Genomic DNA, 23,030 nt, shown 5'->3' on the forward strand with positions numbered 1-23,030 from the left:
AGCTAGGTTGTCAGTTTAGCTCCTTCAAATTATCGTAACATGTTAAGGAGCTTGATTTTTCACAGTTCCTCCATCTCCATTAGGGACACAAATGGCACTTAAATTTATTATGCCACAAATACCCACTTCTACCATGCAGGGTGATTGTGAAGGTAAATCTTGAAGTACGTTTTATACACTGATATTCCACAGATCATCTAGACAAAGCTAGGAAAGAAGGCAGTGAAGGAGGAGAATGAAAGAATATGTTAACCAACTGTGTCAGATCTTCATCCTCACCCATTCCATGCATTTTGCCTGCCTTGCTCACTACGAAAAAAACAAGTCAGAGATTAGGAAACTAAAGATTGCACTGTAACACATGTCCACAATGGGGCTCGATAAAGGCACCACTATCAACCTGGGAATTCCTACCTTTACTTTGCAAACAAAATAGCTTTTCAGAAGGCATGCATACATTTTCATGCAGATTCAGGGAAGGAGGAAGAGTAGGAATGGATATATTAACATACCTGCATGTTAGTAAGAACAAAGATACCGCAACAAACTCACTTAACATCTGTTTAAAGCCTCAGTATTTTCTGATCTCATGTTATTAAAATTAGAATATGTGAATTTTATTAAGCTACATTGCTCTTTGGCATAATCAAGGCAGTTTTATTTGCTAGCTATTATTTGTGAAATACAATGTTTTATGCCAAACTCAATATCTAAAATAACATTTAAAATACAAAAGTTTTCACAGGACAAATACTGCAAAATCTCATTGTCTATGTGCATGTCTGTCAGTGTCTCTCACAACTTTGGAGTCCATTCTCTAATTTCAATCAGACTTGACTGCAGGGTCAGTCCAACAACTCCTTTGAGATTCAGTCTGCAACCATAGGCTTCCAGTTTCTCTGATTCTTTCATGCTCTGAAGGGTAATTTTCTCTCCATCCAAAAGGCTGAAAAAACAAGAGTTCTTGGCTATTTCTTCCTACCCATCCACAGACCAGCAGCAGACTCTTCCCCAGCTATCACCAACTAGGAGCTTGGAGGAATTTCTTGAGAAAGAAAGAAAAAGAGAAAAAAGTTTAAGAACAAGACACAGATAGGATCAATGCTTTCTCCTGTATGTGTAGCCATTAGGAGGATGCAACATTCAGGGGAGTAGGTTATCTTTTATGTTAAATTTGAAGAACACTGATATAGAGTAGACAAAGATTTGTACTTCAAAGACTGAACTTAGAATTGGATCCAAACTTTCCTGGAGTTCAGTGGGTTAGTTGTGAACAATCTAGCCAGATCAGAAGCTCTTACTCTTCTCTGAGACTCTATGAATGTTAAATAACCTACTGGCCAGATTCAGAATTCAGACTTGTTAGCACATAACATCATGGCTTCAGCCACTGAAATCTCTGCTGCATGCAGTGCCACCAACACTAATGAAACTAACCCTCCCCTGCAAACTTTCCCACTTTCAATGCATATAAGCATTACACTCATGAAATGCTCTAAATCTGAGCATGCAGAATATAGGAATCATTTCAGCAACTATCAAAATGCCAACACTTTTGGAGAGAAAGACAGCAACTGTTTTATACAGTACATCGTAACATCCTGGAGTAGGAGATAACAACAACTATTACAGCCAGATGAAACTGCAGGAGGGGGATTGCGTAAACTCAAATACTGCTGGCTGTGCAAACTGAGTGGAGTTTAACAACAAAGCTGTCCATTGGCCAAAATCTTCCCATTTACATTTTAGGGAGACAGTACCTCCAGCAACTCCTAGGGTAGAGTTTTTTCTATGGTGCAGAGATAGTGTAGCAGCTACTGATCTCTACAGCTATTCTAGCTGAAACCTGCTATTTCTCCTGGGTTGTCTATCTGACCACTGACTGCCCCAACATCCTTCACTTAATACAGTTAGCCAGGCCAACTCCCAAGTGTCTGCATTTGACTGAGAGTGACTCGACTGAGATTTAAGAAAAAAAACCAACCAAACAAAAAAACCCAAAAAACCAAACCACAACACAAACCACCAAAAAACCCAACAACAACAAAACCCAAACCACAAAAACCAACAGTAATACTAACTCCAGAATAAAATAAAAACCCCTGCCGATTTGGGGCTGGGTGAAGACCCCGAGGCTGGCGCAGTGCCCTCCACTGGACAGCGGCTGCAATGCAAAGGGAAGGACAGTACCTCGATACAGCCAGCGCTGTCACCGCTGGGCTGGTCTTACTTGGTTTTCCAGTCAAGGCAAGGCTGGGATTCAGTTCCCGACAGAGAACAAGATGTTTTCCACACTTGTTACCTGTTGTGTGGTTCAAAAATAAATATTTAGAAAGTGTCTGGGGGCAGCATGGATGGGATTGTTATTATTTACGGTCAGCAAGTTGTTAAGTTGAGAACAAATATATTTAATCTCAGCCTGTGCTGTTGTAAAATAGGCCCATCCCAATTTAATTTGTGGCTATGATAGTTACATGTGCTGACGTGCGGCTGTATCAATTGTGTGCTAAATTGGATTTGTGTATTATTGCTTTCTAAATTGCATGCCTAGTTCAGCAAAATTGTTCATCAGTTTTCACTGGCTCTATGCTTAATAAGATGCCCCACAATACCTTGCTGCCAGGATATAATACAGCCCATAATTGCCTAGTAAAAAGAAATTACATAAAGCCCTGGTATTATCAACTTATCTAAATCTGCTCATAACAGAACCAATAATTAAATGCTGAGAACATTTCACATACACACACATACATACACACACACTTAACAACATAACTCAATCATAGTTACTTTGGTCTTTTTAATGGCTGTGTTTTGTATTAATTTTATTTTCTTTAATGCATAGAATGAGATGTGGGAATATTGGGCCATTTAAAATAATTCTGAAGTCATATGAATGGTTTAAGGGAGCATGTCACTGCTTTGATTACACCTCTCAACTCTTTATTAAACGCTGTTGCTGTATGCATCTGAGAACATGCATCCTTATGCCCACGTGCAAACAGGTGTGTGTGTCTACACGTCACCAGATGCCTGGGGTCAGTGCATGTCTTCTACAATCCTTTCTGAAAAAGCCACAAACAGGAGTATTCTGCTGTGCTCCCATGGGCAGCTTTTAAGTCCTCGTTCAGAAAACTGTTTAAGATATAAATTTTAAAAATAGCTAAAATCTCAGTTTGTTCAGAGACATGCCTATGTGATCGTACCTGAGTAAATAGGACATGGAAATTTCTGCCACAGGAAGTTGTGGACAAGAACTTAGGAAATTCTTAAAACAAATTGGATGTTTCTACATGTAGAAAGAATCTGCAAAATGATTACAGAATACTACAAGGACTTTGGAAGGAATGTTGAGTCTTTTGCGTTGACTTACAGCAATCTCTGATTAGAGACCACAATGAAGCCAAATATGTAGCTACCACAGCCAGACTATCTCACATCTGGGATCTCTGGTGTTCTTGCACGTTCCCTAGAAGCATCTGGCTCTAGCTACTCTGATACATGACAAAAGGTAGGATGGGCATCTGGTTTGGCATTAGCAATATGCCTCTGTATGTATAAAGATTTTCACACAGCAATCTAAGTAATGTAGATGCCAAGTTCCATGAACAGCATTTCTGAAGATCTCAGTGGTAATGCCCAATTACTGTATAATATCTTTTTATGCAGATGTTACATCTATAGCTCTTTATTTATGCAAATTGTATGCCTAAAATTGAAGTAATAGAGAATGTCTGTAATGAGGATCACAGCAAATAAGTGGTGTAAATTATACATACTAACAACATAATTCCTTTCTCTTATAAAATGTGCTTGTGAAAAGAAGCAAGCTGTGCTATTTAGGATGTGCCTTTAAAGCTCCCTGGCAGGTTTCAGCTCCTGTATTTGTTAGAACAGAGAAGTGAGCTTGGGGTGGTTTTAATACCAGTCCACACCGTAGCCCCATCATGTTATTAACCTCAGCTCTGCGAGAACTCCCAGGTATCAACTTCAGCTTGGCACAGCCTTGAATGAACAGCTCCATGCACTAGGGTGTGTTGCTGGCCTCCAACAGTTTGAAGGGCCTCTGACCTCATTTAAGGTGGCAAGGACAACAAACTTCCATGTTCCATCCCAGGGCAGGATCTGGCACTGGCCATTCTGACATTATGCCAGTATACTTTAGTACAGACCATCAACAGAGGTGCCAAGGGAATGGGCTTTCTGGAGCCAGGATAGTTCATTAGTTTCATAGGTTTATGCAGCAAGGTGGTCTATCAAGCTTGACAGAACCTGTGACAGAGCCTATGAAGAAGCTTTCAGCTTCATCCAGGCTGGATGTGGCCATGAGACTGGTGGCTCAGGGCTGCTCTCTGTCTCTAAGGTAGGGCAGTGGCTGCCCGCTACTTCTGCTGATTACAGTAACAGAATGGTAACAGTTACCTGCACCACCTCTACTTCACACCACTGTGCCCACACACCCTCTTCTTCCTCAAGACCAAACAAGGTCTGCAGCACACAGTCACACTGCAGTTCACAGCCCACTCTGTAGTCATACCTGTGTTGCCTGGCTCTTCCATTGTGCCTCTCTGCAGTCTCAGTCCAGCAGCTTGGTCTGTGGCATTGGTGTATTCAGTCTTCCACAGCTGTGCCGGGAAGAGGGCAAAAACAGAAAAAGCATGGATTATAACAATGCAGCAAGAGAGAGATGCAGCTGCCTGCTTCCCAGCAAGGGGTGGAAATTGGACTTCTAACATCAGAACAGGATTTTGCAGTCATCTCTCCCTCTGCCACCATGCTGCAGGGCATCACACTGGAGAAATGCATGCAGGGAGCTAGTAGGGTTGTGAGGCTGACACACTAATAAGGATGCCAGTAAACCAGGAAGCTCTCCCACCAGACTGGAGGTGGAATCAGCAGTGAATTCCTGCTCCTGAGAAAGTATGACTTAATAAACTGAGCTGTGAACCAACTCTCAGAAACCAGACTCAAACATATTTCTGATGGACAATATAATTTTTGCTTTTAAAACCACACCAGAATGAAAAGCGCATTTTCAAAACTCTTCCTGAATGGCAAATACTCTTCCATTGAGGAGGATAAAAATTGATAGGAAGCAAACATTTTACTCTGATTGTCAGCTTCTGCCCTGTGCTGCCCTGTTAAGAAAGTGGCATGGGCTTTTAGTAGTTCTGTCTCTCCATTTAGGATGCAAAGTTCTGCCTCTGGTCTACAGTGAATCAGGATTCCCTTTCCTCTCTCCCATCCACCTACCCTCACCACTCCATCTGTGCTTCCTGTGATGATGATGCTGCGTGTGTCCCAGTCCATCACTTCAGCAAAACAACAGCAAACAATACGGCATTCGGGGCTGCAGGTGGTGTTAACACTTGCAAGAAGCTGGCCATTGACTGTCCACAGATACAGGTAAGATCCAGCACAAGAGATAATATCACCCTGTAACAAAGCAAGAGGCAGTGTTTCAAAATCCTACACTCATCCTCCTCACAACCCTTAAGTGCTGATTATAAATTACAGAGTTGCTCTGACTTAAATTCTGACCTTTGTTTTGCTTCTGGGCAGATGATGTAAACCAGAGAAAGTAAAAATGACTTTTTTTTCTCGTGAAAAATTCTGATATTTTTACATGGTAGAAATCCAAAACAACTGTCTCAGATTTAGCAAGATAATGCAGAAACGAAGGGGCGTTTACATTTTTTAAATGAAAACATTTATTTAAATGTTCCCTTCCTATTTTCCAGAAAATCCAGGCTTTTAGCAAAAAAAGCTGACCTAGCTGCTGTCAGGGACGGGGACTGTGCACAGGGAATGCCTAGCACAGGTTCTGGGCCAGGGCTAGTGCTCTTAAGTTCTACAGATAAGCATTCTCTTAAACAAGGACATGGTGTTCACCTGCTTAGCTGCGAGCCTTTGGTGATTTCATAATCCTCCTCTGCCCCTCACAGGGAATTTAATGTCATCGCATATTTAGACTGTGTTTTCCATTTGACCAACGACCAGGTCAGCATTCAGTGACCTGCACTTCTGATGCACAAAACATCCTTTGCAAATGAATCCCTCCTCTCCTCTCCCTTCCATGTAGGTGCATAATCTTACCAAAGACTGCGCGTAAGGAGCAAATACACAGGTAATCCCTTAGCGGCAAGAAACACACAGAACCAAGAGCCAATGCTGCATTTTTAAATGATCTTATCAAAAGTGCATTCTGATCAACTTACTAATTGAAATTCCACCTAACCTTTCCACCTTTGATGCATACTAAGAACCAACTAAATAGAACACTGTCAGCAAAGTAATCTGATTCTTGCAAAGGCCAGCGTGCCCTTAAATTAGCAGCATGCATCTGGTTTAAATCAACTAACACTGTACTTCACCCCTGCCTGATTTGGGGCCAGGGCTCTTCACACTGCAGGGCAGAATTCTGAAGATAAAACAAGGATAGCACATTCGAAACACAGTTGCCAATAATTAAAGAGATTAAATTTCAGCTACATTATCTGCATGAGAGTACAAAATGTCCAGGCATTTGGTAATGATCTACAGTTTTTTCAGGTCTAGACCAGGGATTTAAAACTAACTGAAATCATTCATTACAGCAAACTTTTACAATTCTCCTTAGCTTATAAACTTTTTGGGACAGCCTTTTTATTTTGTGTCTACGTGATACAAACACCATGAGATTTGGATCTATAAACGGAGCTTCTAGATGCTCAAGCAAATATAAAAACTAACAATCACGTAACAAAGAAGTGTATAGGGTTCTTATTTCATAGGTTCATTCTCTTTCACTTTCAGAAAGTATGTGATTCAGAAATTTGTTTCCTTCAAAAGTTTGCTTCAAATCATTCTGCATTTTCCAGGAAAAAAGCTTTGTTACCAGACATGTAATTTTGTGTCAATCAACATACATAATTAGCACAATGAAAACATTTTGTTGCTATATTCATGTTATAATATATAAATATATAGAGAAAATTTAAACAAAAACACTTTTCAGAATGAAGCATCCTGTTCTGCTAACGTCAAAAAGAGTTTGTTCATACACAACATATGGACCCCTTCATCTTTTTTAACTTGAAGTTTCAGTTGTACTTTCTTAAGGTTTCTCCTCTTTTAAATGAACCTTTCTGCAGACTACTGTCCAATCAGTTTAACCATTTGCACTCCAACAAGCTGGAGAGCTGTGCTTGGATCAGTTGCCAGACTGTTCCGGCACAGACCACCTCGGTTTTGGACAGCTCCAGAAGAGCAGGCTACCAACTAAAAAGGCTACTGTCAACGGTGGGCTGGGACATAGAAAGGAAAGGACTTCATCCTATTGGGGTCTCAAGCCCATGCTCTGTGCCAGCCCCCCCAGTCACTTCTGAATGCTTGGGACTGCTTCAGCTGACTTCATAAGGAACACCAGGGTATTCTGAACTGGCGTGCTGAAGCCACTAGCCATTTTACACTAACCAGGACCTCTGGGGCTGGGAGCCGAGCTGGCACTGAACAGACCAATTAATCCCCACCCTCAATTACTAACCATCAGACTGCATGGTTAATAAAGATCTGATATGAGATGATTGTTTTGGCACAGACTAAGTAGAGAATGTCTACTTGGTTTCTTACTGCTATGAACTCAATTTTGCCTTTCTTGGTGCAAGTTCCAGTACTGGATCCAACCTCGAATTGTCTGAGCAGCTGGAACGCTGCTCTGGTTTATTAACAGAGACAGAAAACACAAACGTGCAAGCAATATTTTTGGGAGGTAGAAGGTTGGAAAGAATCTCATCCAGAGTGTTTATAGTAAAATCCAATACAGAATATTTTCCTATCAACATGCATGCAATTCTGGCCAGGCACAGACCACAACAGTGTTATACCCACTGCTATCAAGAGCTCCCCCTGCACCTGAGAGTAGAAGGGAAAGCAAAAAGCCAACATCGTTACCACAAAGGTGTAAGGTAGTTGTCAGCTGAGGTGGCAGACTGAAGTCTAATATGTCTCAGCTGACATGGCTCTGCTGCATGAATGTCAGGAGAAATTAATGAAATAATGGAGTGAATAAGGTTATGGGTGAGCCAAAGCCAGGGGCTACTAGGATAATACTTCATGCTCCATAAATGAAAAGTTGTTTAATCCTGCTATCTACCCATCCAAAGATGCTTCTACTCAGCTACTCAGTCTAAGATGTTGCTTTTAGTGCTTGCCTCTCATCATTAAGAACACTATTAGCAATCTCTGTAGAAAGAAAAAAAAAAAATCAATGTATCAGACTCTCAGGATGTTTTTATGTTGGGAAGAGCACCCATTAAATTATTATGAAATGTTCATGGATGCATCAGAAAAAAGATGATAAATGAAGATCTTACTGTTGAATTGTTGACGGCAACAGAACAGAGGCTTGCCCCGTGGGCAGGAAGCTGGTTTATGTACGTCAGCTGGTTCAGGTCCCAAATGATGCAGGTTCTGTCATCGGATCCACTCACGAATATGCTGTAGGTCACAGATGCAGCAAGGCAGGTCACTGCCTGAGTGTGCCCATACAAAGCCTGGTGGGGAAAAAGCAACCAATAAACCACAGCAGAGGATGGCTGATTTACTAGGGAACCACAGTCCTACTGTCATTTGCTTAGTAAGAACAAGCAACTTAGTCATTCTTTGCAGAACCGAAAAGGCTATGAGGGGGAAATACCAAAGGATCTTACAGAAGCATCCTTGTCCTCAAATCGTGGTTGAAGAAAGTTGAGACTCCAAGAGATTATATGACTTGCCCTGAGTTACACAGTAACTCAGTGCCCTTGGCATACATTTCAGACTCTACGACAGTGCTTTAGGCTCAGCAGCAAAACATCATTTTTCACTTCAGTCCATGCAGTTTTCAGTAAAATTTATGCTTGGAAATTACTGTTTCTCAAAATTTAAAAAGCATTTTGAAATAAAACTTAGCAGGATATATTTCAGTGACCTTCTCAGTCTTATCTTTCTGTTTTTCTGAACTAATATTTTCCCAATTTTATTTAAGAAAAACAGCATTCAAGGAGAATTTTTGCTTTAAAGCCATATAGGAATTCCTTTCTCTCTCATCATTACACAACATTCTTTTGTTGTTGTTTTATAAGTTCCAGAGACACAAGGAGTGCCCTGTTCAATTTAGCCTTATTTAAACAGTTTCATAAAAAAAGACTACACTTTAGGCAATTTAATAGCACAGATAGAAGTCACAGATTGAAGTGTACTGATGACAATTGTTCAATGCAGCATTCTCAAGTAACAGCAGTATACATTTCTGCTGCATAACCACCAATGACAGTGAAGCCTGTAGGGCAACAGAGAAAAAGTCCTTCACAGCTTTCCTAAAAAGCCTTTTAGGGCTCAATTTTTAGCTGCCTTACTGTGAAAAATCAGACCCACAAGTTTTAATATTAGTTTTAACAGTAAATGCATATTCCCTGCTGGCTTTCTCTACATGACATAAATAGCACATCTTCAGGGTCTGTCTCAGTTCAGCATGGAGCAGGAGAGCCACATGTCCCAGATGATTTTTGCAAATACATCTCATACTCTTTTCCAGTGTGTGACTGCGAGACTGAACTCTTGCTGGCTAACATGTGCTGCCACTTGCCAAGGTTACTAGGACAACAGTGTTCAAACATTAATCCACTGGTGAAGAAGCTGAGCTGCAGCAGGTTACGTGCTACTGAAGGTGACCTGCAACTGCAAGGGATGAACTTCAGCTTGTGATTTATTCCATTCACAAGAACTGTTGACTAAAATACTGGCACAAAATGGGGTCTCCAACAGTAGTTTTCAGAGGTCAGAAACACTCTCAACTGAGCACAGAAAAGAAGGCTCAGCAATAGCTTTGGACTGGCTGTAGAACAGTCTCTTTACAAAAGGCTGGGCATAATCCAGTGCCTGTGCTCAAGAACTGCACAAGAGCTCTGCAAAAAGGTCTGGGACAAGGCAAGTTCAAGGGCTCCAAATCTCGTCTCCTTCCTCCAAAGCATGAAAGAAAACATACCCACTGTGACAGCATCCAAACTGCCAAGCCAAGCCAAGCTGAGCTCCTGCACAAGTTTTAATAAACCCCTTTTTTTTCCTCTTTTTAACCCAGAAAGATCCTACATAGCAGTGAAGCGCCTTAAATACAACCTGAGGGTGGAAGAGAGAGCTAGACCCAAGCCCGGTTATAATCTCAGCTTCAATCCACCAGTGTCTCAATACATATACATGCAAAAACAGTCGCATGCTTTTAGCTCTCTACTGTCTTCTCATTATTGCTCTGCAAAGACTGGCAGCTTTTCCCTTAATAGGAAATAACCCGCAGCATGTCTGCAGAAGGAACTGTGAGGCCTATGTCCAGAGTAAGTTCACAAATATCAAAAGACAAAAAAGAAGACCAGCTTCACTGCAGGAATGCTTAGTCCATGAAAACTTAAACCAAGTTTGACCATCCAACTTAGCTGGCTGACATGACAGAGACACTTCACAACTATGCTCAACACCTCCCTGAGAGGTCTGTGTGGCAGACAGCACAGCTTGCCCAGATGCTTCTCCAAGTCTAGGGTTTAATTTGGCCCAGAAATTCTGGGAGCCGGATTGCACAGATCGCTTTGCTCATGAACACTGAGGGAACTGGTAAATTGCATAGATCAATATTGAGGCTATTATGGTCAATCTTTAGTGTTCCACGAAACTGGAAGCAGCTCCTGCTAGAGAGGGAAAAGCGACTTTTTCTGCTGAAATATAGTTTCTGTACTTTACTACATTCCAAGCCAGAATATGTCAGTCCCATGAGACAGCTGGTAAGTGAATAGCATCCACTTTATAGCACATCAGCTTTACTTAAGCAAAGCTCACTCTCAGGAAAGATGATACAATTTTTTTTGTTCAGCAGAAAAAGCAGCCACCATGAAACAGTGAATTACATGAAAGTAGCAAGTAATTCACTGGAAGACATTTAGAACTGTAGTTCAAATTTACATCTATGCCAGACAGTCATCAAAAAAAAGCCTCTGCTAGCAAAGAGAAGGAAAAAATACAGAATTGGTCATTGCATGATCTCATGCCACTTTGTGGACTTCGGCTAATACCAGATTAATCACAGTGGACCACATCAGCAAAGCTGATTTTAGATTGTTAAAGAGAAAGGCATTATATTGGAGAGAAAAAAAGACAGCCTCTTCAAACAGTTGCCTGAAACTTAAACTGACCTTCTGACTGGTATCATTTTGATGTTGATGAAGATTAATGCTTATGCTTTTCTCTACTGCTATTTCTTCCATTTCTATGTCCATGTCCTGGTTTGGAATAATAACCAGCTGGATTAAAAGGTCATCACTGAAGATCTTGTCTAATATTTCTGGCTTCTCAAGCAGGAAACATCACAAACCGCAGAAGAGAGACTGCTCTAAACACAGTTCCCCCCCTAATTTCAACACACAAGAATTTCAGATAAATGAAGATCTAAATACTTCTCTGGCATCCCAACAGACATTGAAGTTTTCACGTCAATTAATGACAAATAAAATATGTTTTGGCTCAGGGTATGGAAAGCACTGAAATATCATCTGAATATTCCTCCAGAGCAAATGAACAGAAGAAGCTTCTAACACTTGGTGACCTAGCTGATCAGTGAACCCTTTATTAGTTTGCCTAAAAGTAGCAGAGCATTTTCTGTCTCTTTCTTTCTTGGGGGAAAAGGGTCCCATGCTGCCTTTCAGATATGATAGAGGTGTACTCTAGCTTTACTTGTAAAGTTGAGAACTCACCATAGCTGAACCACATAAATCTTGAACGAGAATTCATTTTTGTAAATGAAATAGTATTTATACAGCTGTTTGATGACTATAGATGAGCTCCAAATCAACAACCACTAAAGGACTTTGGACAATGAGGACACAAACCATATCATTCTTATTGAATGCATCCCTACCTCATGGAGTGACAGATAAACCTTTTATGTACTGAATTTAGGTTGAGAGAAAATGATCGAGAACTTTGCCTAGCTGAGCCTTCATCTCCATCAGCTAAGTTCTCAGGGTGTTTTGGATATCCTATCCATTGCTGCAGCAGCCCTAAAAGAACTACAAGCATCTCCAGGTGATACTGGTTTTTGAAAATAATCCAAGGGTTGGCTGCACTTCAAGTAAGAAGAGCATATGCCTTATCTTCATTGTTTCTTTGATTGTGATAAACTTTGGAAATGCTACCAAACATGGAAACCCCCCCCCCCCAAAACCCAAGCAGAGTTTATAACAGAGTTTATAAGCTGTGAGTTTAAGGCATATTACCAGCTCCTGACCTGATAACAGGCTGTCACATGATACTGATGATTATTGGGGTTTTTCTCCCTTCTTCATTCACCCAAAGGTGTTTCCTCTGCCAATCATCTGAGAGAAAGAAACTAATCTTTTAGTTTTCATTAAGTTTCTATAGCAAAAGAGCCACAGTACTGACCTGTCTCAAGTTTAGACATTTCACTTTGTCCTTGACCAAGGAAAGTTCCCAGACACACACAACCGAGCTTGTTCCAGATGTGATTATGGTAGTTGCTGAAGGACACACAGCGCAGAGGCACGTTCCCCAGTCTGCCATGCACTCAAATGTAGTCACGTTCTGTGCAAGAAAGCAGCTTTAAGTCAAATGCTCATCTGGTGATACCATGTATTTGTTAATACCAAATGGTAGATTCAATTTTCAGAACTGAACCTCCATTTCTTTAAATCCAGGTAAGAAAAGCTCATCTTAACCACTCTCTGTGCTCACAGCACAGCTGCATAATATGTACATGCAAAGGCTGTGTCTGCACGCAGCTGTGGCTGCATGCAGCTGTGCCATCCTCCAGGGGCCAAGCAGGAAGGCTGGGCAAAGGTCAGTGTCTTAAGTCTTAGGAGACCTGAGTCGCAATCCCTCTTGTGCCACAGACTTCCTGCATAACTGAAGGCAAGCTCATTCTGCCACCATATAGTGACAGAATGCAAACATTCACTGTAGATTAAAAAGAAAGCTCAGGCTGTGATGGCCACTGCTAACAGAGTTAGTGCCAGGCTCTGCAAACCTCCTCTTACTTGGATTGAAAAGACAAAAGCCAAAGCACTAAATTCCATTCCGTGCCAATGGCTCTGTTAGCAGCACCCAAACTAGTCTACACCAAGGTCAGGTCTACTACACTTTGCTACAGTTACAATATAAACATCCTTCTGCTCACATTCTGCATTAGCTCTCTCCCACACCACCAAGACAACACTATGGTGCTAAAGAGTCTGGTGGAGCTGGACAGCACAGCTACAAAAACCATACCACAGACAGAACAAACATTTACCTATTCACAACGAGGACAAAAAGTTCTTTTAATCTCATGTCCAGAGGCACTGTTGACCCAGAGAGAACTCAAGTTGGACTCCTAACTACTTCTCACAGTGACTGTGTAATCACACCCACTATGCTCAGTGTCATTAGGCTCAGTGACGCCCTGACTTTTGAAGAGACAAAACAAGTTAATTTATACCTACAGCAGCACTATGAATTGCTAAGCACTGATTTTAATTGAAATCAATGGAGAAAACTCTCAATAATTTTATACAGTGAGCAGAAGGTAAAATACATCTCATGGCTTTTTCACTTCCATTGACTGCGTGTATGTCTGTAAAAACATAATGATGTGTCTTGTACAAACACCCAAGTCAGTATCCTGCTGAATGATGTATTCTGCTATTCTAGTACCCAAGCTAACTCAGATGTCTTTGCATGTCATAACATTGTCCCAAACACACCCAAAAATCAGTGTGTTTGTGGTAGAGGAAGAAACTGGATCTGTCAAGTGCCCTAACAAGCAGTGTGATGACATAGACCGTTGATTTTTAACAGCAAAGAAGTAAGAGTATTACCTTTCTAGAATAGAAGACATTATTATTTTGAATGAATGCACTGGGCTAAGCTTGGGAGCCAAAGGGGAATTGACAGATGGTCTTATCTTAATTCCAGCAGAAAGTTCTGCACAATGAAATTCTAATCAGTGGCCAGGAGACCTTGTATTGTCCTTACAACCTATGAAATGGGGTTTGTCCCTCATTTTGGTGGACAACACAGTCACTGGAAGGAAAGCTTGAGATAATTTAGAGGGGAAATGCCACATTTTTGAGCCATGTAGAATGACTTTGTACTCTGTTGGGCTATCCGACCTGAGATTCCTCAAGAAGCTTGACTGTGAGAAAGTCCTGTACAGCTTCCTCTGAAATCAGCTCCCTAACAGCCTCTGAAATGGGTGCCCAAACTAGCCAAAGACCACACCATATCATTCATTTCTGGAATGCTTAGACTTTTTCTTATTTACCTTCTCAGACCCATAGTTGCCAAAGCAGCAGGTGAAGTCCTCAAATCCCCAGCAGAATGTTTTGCTCCAAAGAGGAGGCATCAAAACTTTATTTTTTTCGACAGCCAGAATGCCTTTCTCAGTATGAACAATATGCCCAATAGCTCCCTTGGGATAGTCTGACAAGACAGAGAACATATTTAATTCTGTTGTTTTTAGAGCACTTACGTTAACTTTCCTCCTTTCACAGCTTGTGTGGTGAGGCTGGCAATTCCCACAACTGAGCTCAGTGCTGTGGCCCACAGACAGAAATCCACTCTACAACTGAGATTCCAGACAGAATAGTGGAAACACTCCTCTCCAATGGACCACATAAATCCATGCAGAGGGAGTGACATGCTCCAAAGGAAGGGGTTTAACAGCAGTGTCATTAAGCTCCTTTTCATTGGCAGACTGCCTTATGCCATGCAATACAGAGATTGCTGGGCCTGTCACCAACAGCCTCTGTAGTACAGCTATGGGAGCCCACTGTCCTCACAAAGATGTGTGATGTAAAGAACACCACTGTGGGACGAAAAAGTAGATACACTGAAATTTCCAGACTTCTTTATGGTAAGAAAAGTAGCAGACCAAGAAAAAGATGAAGAAAAAGAAAAGATTTGAAGATTGAGAAGTGGGGAAACACAAGCAATATTTACTTTGCTGTTGAATATGAAAAGAGAGAAAGTGAATGGGAAACAGTGACGTTTATGTTTCAATTTAACATATCCAGAATGTAGAAGACAGAAAAGATTTAGGTATTTTATATAAAAAAAAATCTGTTCTGAACTCTACAACAGAAGTTTCAAGATTTCTCCTGAGTATTTGAGTGTTTTCAATGCCCATTCACAATACACACATACACAAATAACAATTGGCAGAAGGGATCTCGATTGCACCAAGTCATACAAAGCTGTGTGGCTATTTCTGTCCTCTTGAAAATCCAGATTCACCCCATCCAAGAATTCTGTACTTATTAGCTCAGAAAATGGAGCACAGCCCCTGCAGCACCTTTTATTGTAACTGGTGAGAGTTTCAGATTTTGCAGGCTGCTCATAAAAGGAGGAAGAATTCCACTTGAGTGAAAGGACAGCACAGTCTCTCTTCCTGAACTTTTCACTTGGGCATTCCTGGATGGATGTGGTTTCATGAAGAGCTAGAACAAAGGAGTGGCATTGAAAAATTAGTCTCTATTTGCCAGATCATGCAGGAGAGACATCTGTTTAAATCCTTAATCATAAACTCCAGTATTATCACACATGAATCTCTTCATTAAAATAAAATCTTATCCTTATTACATTTTCATCAGACTACATCCTTTCCTCACAGAGATAGGAAGCTAATCCCAGTAATTCAGGAGAAGAGAGAAAAGTATAGGTGAGACTTTGAGCTGCTTTTATTTGACTGTACCCATTCCCAGACTAGTGGTTACTTGTGACTGTTCTGAAGGAGCAGAATCAGATTTGATGCCATAGCTGTATGGCATACAACAGGAACAGCACAATTAGAAAGTGGAAACACACACGTGTGTGCATGCATACTGATGTAGTACACCATCTGGAGAAGTCTATAGCCTGTCTTTCAGCAGATTTAAACCAGAAGATGTCTCTGATTTAAGTTTCTATTCTTGCTTTCCTGTTGAAATACTGCAAGATCAAAATAAATTATGCTTTCTATTCTCATGATAAAGTGGTACCTGCTTTGGTATCTGTCCAAAGTTGCTGATAAAACCCAGGATGGTGCTCTTAATCAGAGGATCTTTGATGTTGTGGAGGTCCATCTTGTCTCCATAGAAGTAAGGGTGATAGGTGTTAACTGCTTCCACCGCAGCTGAGCCTTGTTGCTTGTGGCCAAAAATCAGATCTATCCAGCAATGGAGGTGTGCACTGACATAGTCACTTTCCAGTGCCTAAAACCAAAAGAAAATTAATTAACTCAGTAGAGAGTATCCATTACAAATGCATTACCACTTCCAATCCCTGCTGGAGACTTAAATTCTCTACAGGTATATCTTCAGACTTTCAGTTCCTCCAGTGCCACTATTCTCAGCATATCCTCACAAAATGTGAACAGACAAGAATGGTGGATTCCCACAGGAAAAGGAAGGACAGAGCGCAGCATGCTTGACTTAATAGACTCCAGGAGCAATATCTTCAGAGACAACACAGGCAGGTTCCACAAAGCAAAGTGCAAGCACTCCACAGATCTTAGCACATTCTCCAGCTTCCAGCACACATTAAAGCCTGGGTTATCAAGTCTTCACCAATACTGTTACTGACACAAGATGGTTTAAATGAGCAAAACATTTGTTAGCATTTGGTACCACCACTTTGCTCTATAGGAAAACCACAGGTGAATTTCTATTTGTAGAAATATGCCTTAGTTATGAATCACACTGAGTAGCAGAGACATTATTTGAAAAGATACATATAAACATAGATTGGAAAGGGAGATGACTAGAAGAGGGGCTTTAAGTTGGGTCTGAAGGATACAGCATGGGAGCCTGCATGGCATGAAACAGCAAAGAGAATGTAGAGCTTGTAGCGAAATGGTAATGGGTGCTGCAAGCCAAGACAGGCAAGGGGTTTTGCAATAGCAGAGTTGGGGTGCAGTGAGGCAACTATATGTCAGAAGCTTCAATACTGACTTGGTTTGATCAACAAATATTTTGCTACCCTTGCAGGGCACCACCAGATTTCCTCATCCTGAAAAAACTTGGGGTCTGAACTTTTTTCCCTGAAATGGTTAACTTTGATTAGATTTGCCACCCATAGTGACAGGTGTGTGGATTAATGGGACCAGAAAAAAAAAATTACTACTGGAGAAGACTGGGAGAGATGCTACAAGGCAATACATTCACCCCAACATGGGCACCATAGAAAGCTCAATATAATCATAGTGGAAAACTCGTGCTTGGAAGACCCAGACAGCAAGTTCATAAGCAGTAGAAACAAGTCTGAGTTGAACCTTTGCCCATCTCCAGGTTAGCCAGCCTTACCCATGAGGCTTCATTAAATGCTTCTGCCCCTGCCATCACCTGTTTCACCAAATTTTTGTGCATTCCCAAATGGCCTTGCCCAATGATTCAAGCAGCTATGTTAAGCATTATTAAAAATACTTTCCTATCTCCAAATCATTTGACTGTGCAATACTCCCTGATGCTCAGTTAAAGGTCTCCCAAGCAGACCATCCCACCCAAAGCACAGCAGAAATAAACAAGCTAATGGGATCCAGAACAATGGCTCATTTCACAGAGCAGACAGTTAGCCCAGTGCAGCTGGTTTAAATGACCCTGCCCACAGCTATAATGATCACAGGGCAGCTCAGAGAACAAGTATGGCATACAATCTGTCCCCTGCAAACAACAGGAAAACACTTATGAACAGACTCAGAACTCATCCTCATTAATAAAAGCAGTTAGTCCATGAATTACAAACTGTAAATTTTGCCTGGCATCACTGCCAGAGCAAAACAAAGCAACCAACAGAGCTGCAACTGTGCAGCCTCTCAGTATTTCACTGAGCACTATGACAAGCCCAGCCAGGAAGGGAGAACTTGTGGTCTAAGTAGGAAGCAAATAAATTTCTTTAGTATACTAGATTGCTAACTTATTAAACATGAAACAGAGAGCTACTCAGAGTTTTATGTCAAGAACAAATCTTTGCTCTCATATTCTTTAAAGCAGTAGCCAAACCTCAGAACAGTGTTGACCTGGATCTGTTTAATGCACCAAACTCACTGTGAAGGCTCCTAAAAATGACCATGATACCAGTAACAAGTACATCCAGTCTTGTGGATGATTTCAGAGAAGACAGAGACCCTCATGTTTCAGAATTCAAGATCTCTAACTCTTCACTTCAGGGTTAGACAAACTTTCCCAGGCAGGCTAATCAACTTTCCACAGTAAGATTTCTTGCACCCTCCTGTGTAACAGCTAGTACTAGCCATGGTTGGAGATAGAATATTGCACTGACTGTATATTAGGTCTGATCAGGTCTGGCAAATCATTAAGAACACAAACCTATAAACATGATCTTTCATTTGCTAAATTGCTCCTATTTGAGATTTGAATTAATTTGTAAAAGTTGTGTGGCTTTATCAGCTGTGCCAATGTTATCAACTAGTGCAGCTCAGTGGAAGCAGGTCTGTAGAACAGAACAGATGGTAGAGAGGGCCCAGTATCCACATTATGTGCACTGTGGGGGCTTTACTTCAAACTAGATCTAGTCTGCTCCCATAGGCTGAATGCCACCAGCATCTGGAGTGCACAACTGGAGTGCAGCTTTTGGTTTCATTTATTCCCAAACAAATCTAGTTCACACAATCTGAGATCAGTCTACAATGAGAGCAAAACCATGGCATGCAGGGATGATTGATAGATTCATCTCCAAACTGCACCCTTACTCCAAAGTACAAGGCAAAAGCAGATGTTCCCCATTGTATCTAAGTACCTTCATAGTGCTCACCATTACACTAGGAGTAAGGAGCACAGCTCAGTACTTTCCGCTCCAGACAAACCACAATGTAAGAGACAGCATTTCTACCTATGTTTTTCCTTAAAAAACATCAACGTAAAATTGCAGCAGCTTTCAGGCATCCATGGATTTCTGTCTGTAGCACCTCTGTTAGGGAAGGACAGTGTTGTCTTTCCCATGTTTGGTAAACCGGAGAACAGAGACTAAGCACCTTGGAAGGTCACAGAGGGAGCATGAGATATAGCAGAGAAAGGAACCAGAGAACCCCAAAACCTCCATGTCTTCACTGGAGTCACTGGGGAACACCAGGGAACTGTTGCATGTTTGACCTCAGCGGCCAAAACCTGTTTGCAGTGGGTAGCACTGAGTTGCTTCCCTGCCAGGAAAGGAATTGGGCACTCCCTAGGCTCAACCCTTCATTTTAGCAAGGACTGTACTTTGAGTAGCAAGCCTGCAGTGCGCACAACACTTACACAAGGATCTCCTTCCTCGTAGTAGATGTATCATTGTGTGGTTACAGGCACTGACAAAAACTCAGGTCTCTCTTCCCTTCCATTGCCTTTCAGTGTGACTAGAGCTCTGAGACTCTAAATCACTCTCTAGGCATCCTCAGAGATGTCTGACTCAGTAATACCTAATATTGTGTATATACAGGAGCTTAAGCAGTCTGAACACAGCTCTTAATCTCTCTGCATCTCAGTTCCTTGGCAAAAACATTCTCTCCTTATCCCCTCAAGCTAACAGGTTGCAAATAGGCAGGGGACAGAGTTTGACTGAAAAAATAGAAGCTAGGTTCTGGGGGAAATTCAGACACTGAATAGTGTTTTCTTTCCAAATCAGAACAAAAAGCCCAACTCTCAAGTTTTCTCATGTATTAAAATCTGCCCCCCACCCAGTTCTAAATTTGGAAAAAATACATCCTTTTATCTGACTAATAATGAAGCTATATACCATACAATACAATACTAGTTATAACAGCTACATCATCAGATAAAATATTTTCAGTTCAGCCTGTAATCTAATATAAACATTGCAATGAAAAGTTCGTTTTGATAACAAAGACAGAAAGTTGAAATAATTTATTGAGACACTTTCTTGTTACTACTGACACACTTCCATTTCAACCTGACTAGTTTTCTGGTGAAAAGCTTTTCCGTACACTTTTTTTCCAGGCAGGTCTACTTGCTGTGTGCTTGTCAGCCCAATAATACTGGGCTGTGATCCAAGTTATACAGGTAACTGCCACAGAAATACAAGGTAAAACAAAGAACAAGAAGATTAATGTAGCTTCTGTAAAGGGCCTGATTAGTCACTGAATATGCTGTAAATTCAATGTACTGGCTTAGGTTACTAAACTGTGTGGCAGCACACCATTGAGTCAAGCTACTAGGCATGGAGACACTTGAGACCTGCTAATAATAGTAAGCAGCTATTTTCCACACCACATGACTTGGAATATCATTAATTCACAAGCTTTTATGTATTGAGGCAGGATTCTGCGGCAAAAAGTGGTACACAACTACTTTCAATCACATTTTCAAAATGATTGAAAATAACATTTTTAATAAGTATATACGAAAGTTATCAATTTCAAAATAGGTAAAGTAACAAGATAGAAATCTAACAACTTTAAAATATTTTTTAGCATTACTGTTCTGACATAGATTTGAAGTGAAGTGTTCAAGTCATGAATTCACAATAGAGGCTAAAGGAAGCCTCTTAATTAAACCAAAAAATGAAATATCTCACTATATACTCAACAGCCCTAAAAAAGAAACAAAGGTAGGACTACTGCACAAAAAAATAGTCAAGTACAGGCTCAGATCACATCCATGTTCACTCACAAGAGTAATCTAAGCGCATTTGAATGAATCCAGAATTGAACAGGCTCACTCTCAGAGTTATTCACAAGCCAAAGTGTTTGCAGCATCAGGAACCTATAGACACAGCATGGGATGCAGGTGCTACAAAGCACTGACTTGTCTTTGGAATATAAAGTTTTAACAACAATTAATTCTTCACAAGATATGCAGATGATGCACAATACCAGGAGTCTGTTCTCTTCAAACTGGTTTAATAGAAGAAAAATTTCTTCAGGATGGATTCACAGCCCATAGATCAGCTTATAAAGGATTTTTTTGTTTGTTTTTTAAACATGGATAAAAATGGCATTGCCAAACATGGGCCTAAGGCTAGATTACTGACAGCACCCAGGTGGCTGCAGGGAGATGGAGATGTAAGAAGAGGCCAGAACAAATAAATCACATACGTAGAGTCTCAAGAGGGAAAGGAGAGACACTTTAGGTATGAGAAGTGGAGCCATACAGAAATTCAAAATGTAAGGGCATGGGGAAGGAGATTTGTATGCAATACCAGACAACGAAGATGGTGCCCTTCCATTTGTCTCTGTACTGACTCGAAACAAGCTATCAGCACATCAGAAAGAATGAGATGAATGTTCAAGAGAATGCCCATGAAAAGCATGTAAATGATTTAGTAGAATGGACAATCACAAAAAGTATGGACTCTGAATGCAGCACAGAAGTACAAAGCAACGGACATGAAAGTAATAGTAAGTTAATGGGAGCGTGGTGGTTGCTGTCAATAGGTAAGAAACAGTGGAGAAAAGAATATTTACAAGACAAGAGTATGAGACTGGTTTTTCAAAACACAAACAAAAAGTTCAGTCAGTCAGTAAGGAGGTCAGAGACAGGATTTAAACCAGCATTTGGAGAGGTCAGCTGAGGAAAGGCTTATCTGGAGATATCAAAATAGAGAAGATGGTTGTATCCACAGGTTTGGATACAATCACCTAGAGAGATTATAGAGAATGAAAGCTGAAGCCCCAAGGGCAGGACCTGCATAGCATAGAAGAGGTGAGAAGAACCCACTGAGGCAGAAACTGAAGGTACACATAACAAACTAGGATGATGCAATGCCTTGAAGACCATGGGCTATTTGTTTAGTCCTACCAATGCTAACATATAATCATCACACTTCTTGTACATAGCAACAATCTGCACACACTCACAAATACAGATTGACTCCTTTTGCCAGAAGAAATCTCATGAGGTCATGCAGGGGCACTATAGTACAGCCCATTACCTTTTTAGCTCTAATAAAAAGAGAGAGCTGCACCAAGATATTCTGTTGCAAAGTCTGTGTTGAGTGCAACAAACCTCATACAGAATTGCCTTTGTGCTCACTGCTGCGTAGCAGGCAACATCACACAGAAGTTAAGACTTTCTAACTATTAATAGATAGCACTAATTGTAGTAAGTCTCAGGACCTTAAAGCTATTTGCTTTCAAATTGCCAAGGCTGACTCCATTAAAGGCAGGAAATCACATTACGTTCCCCTGCCCCCCACCCCAAATAAAAAAGCAATTGTAGTCCTGGTGTGACTCAGAGGTGGAGGTAGATAGTTTAAATAAACACACAACTGGTTAGCAACAACATGGAACTGTGTGCATATAAATGCCATGTGCATGCATTAGGTTATGGTCACATATATTTATGGGCTGATAGGTCCATGCCATGGACCTAGATACAAACCTCACCTGGTCTGGAAAGCTGGCCTTGATTCAGGGTGAATTGTTAGGCAGACAAGCAGACATGCAAAGTTCAGAACCCACATGAACTCTGCAAAGGTGGCATGTATTTGTATCTAACATTTTGGTTTGTGACTCTGGTCTTCAGAGTTTCATTTTCAGTGGGACCCAGTTCAGCATTTTTTCACAAATCTTGATATTCACTGACCTGTCTGTGCAGGAGAATGAATTTATGGGGGTCCCCATCTGCCCAAGGAGGAAGCTGCACATCTCCCAGCACTGTTCCATCCTGCATGCAGCCTGCAGGAATTACAAAAGGAGAAATAAAACCAAGAATCACACACGCTGCAAATAGGAACAGCTTTTCCAAAACACTGAATTGAAAGGAAATTGAGGTGATTTTCACAGATGCAGTTTCAGGTTCTACATCAAGTATAGCTTCATAGAACACTGCAGAACCAATTTCTCCTGGGATTTCTGATCCAGTAATAAAGCACTGAGAAGATGTTCTAGTAACTGTCGCTAATGCAGTAAAAATATGCATGTCCTCAGCACAAACCGTTTTAGCACAGACTGCAAACTTAGACAAGACAAACCTGTTGGCACAACTCTTTTTATACATAATCCTGTGGGCCTAACTGCCAGATATTCCTACTAAAGCAGC

The 23,030-nt window shown here is 41.0% G+C and overlaps 1 protein-coding gene across 1 annotated transcript in view; it reads right to left on the reverse strand.

Moving 5' to 3' along the window:
* Positions 1-656: 656 nt before the first annotated feature.
* WDFY4 (WDFY family member 4) overlaps positions 657-23,030 on the reverse strand; it is a 139,929-nt gene continuing 117,555 nt past the window's right edge. The window contains exons 52-61 of the mRNA XM_010563521.1: positions 22,575-22,666; positions 16,038-16,250; positions 15,353-15,497; positions 14,324-14,508; positions 12,448-12,606; positions 8,358-8,537; positions 5,257-5,439; positions 4,541-4,628; positions 2,191-2,302; positions 657-1,045 (exon numbers count right to left, since the gene is read on the reverse strand). Of these exons, the coding sequence (XP_010561823.1) occupies positions 979-1,045; positions 2,191-2,302; positions 4,541-4,628; positions 5,257-5,439; positions 8,358-8,537; positions 12,448-12,606; positions 14,324-14,508; positions 15,353-15,497; positions 16,038-16,250; positions 22,575-22,666 (1,424 nt within the window). The 3' untranslated portion in view covers positions 657-978. The remainder of the gene's footprint in view (positions 1,046-2,190; positions 2,303-4,540; positions 4,629-5,256; positions 5,440-8,357; positions 8,538-12,447; positions 12,607-14,323; positions 14,509-15,352; positions 15,498-16,037; positions 16,251-22,574; positions 22,667-23,030) is intronic.

This window comes from Haliaeetus leucocephalus, unplaced genomic scaffold, assembly GCF_000737465.1.
Source record: "Haliaeetus leucocephalus isolate CR32 unplaced genomic scaffold, Haliaeetus_leucocephalus-4.0 Scaffold168, whole genome shotgun sequence".
NCBI classification, from domain to species: Eukaryota; Metazoa; Chordata; class Aves; order Accipitriformes; family Accipitridae; genus Haliaeetus; species Haliaeetus leucocephalus.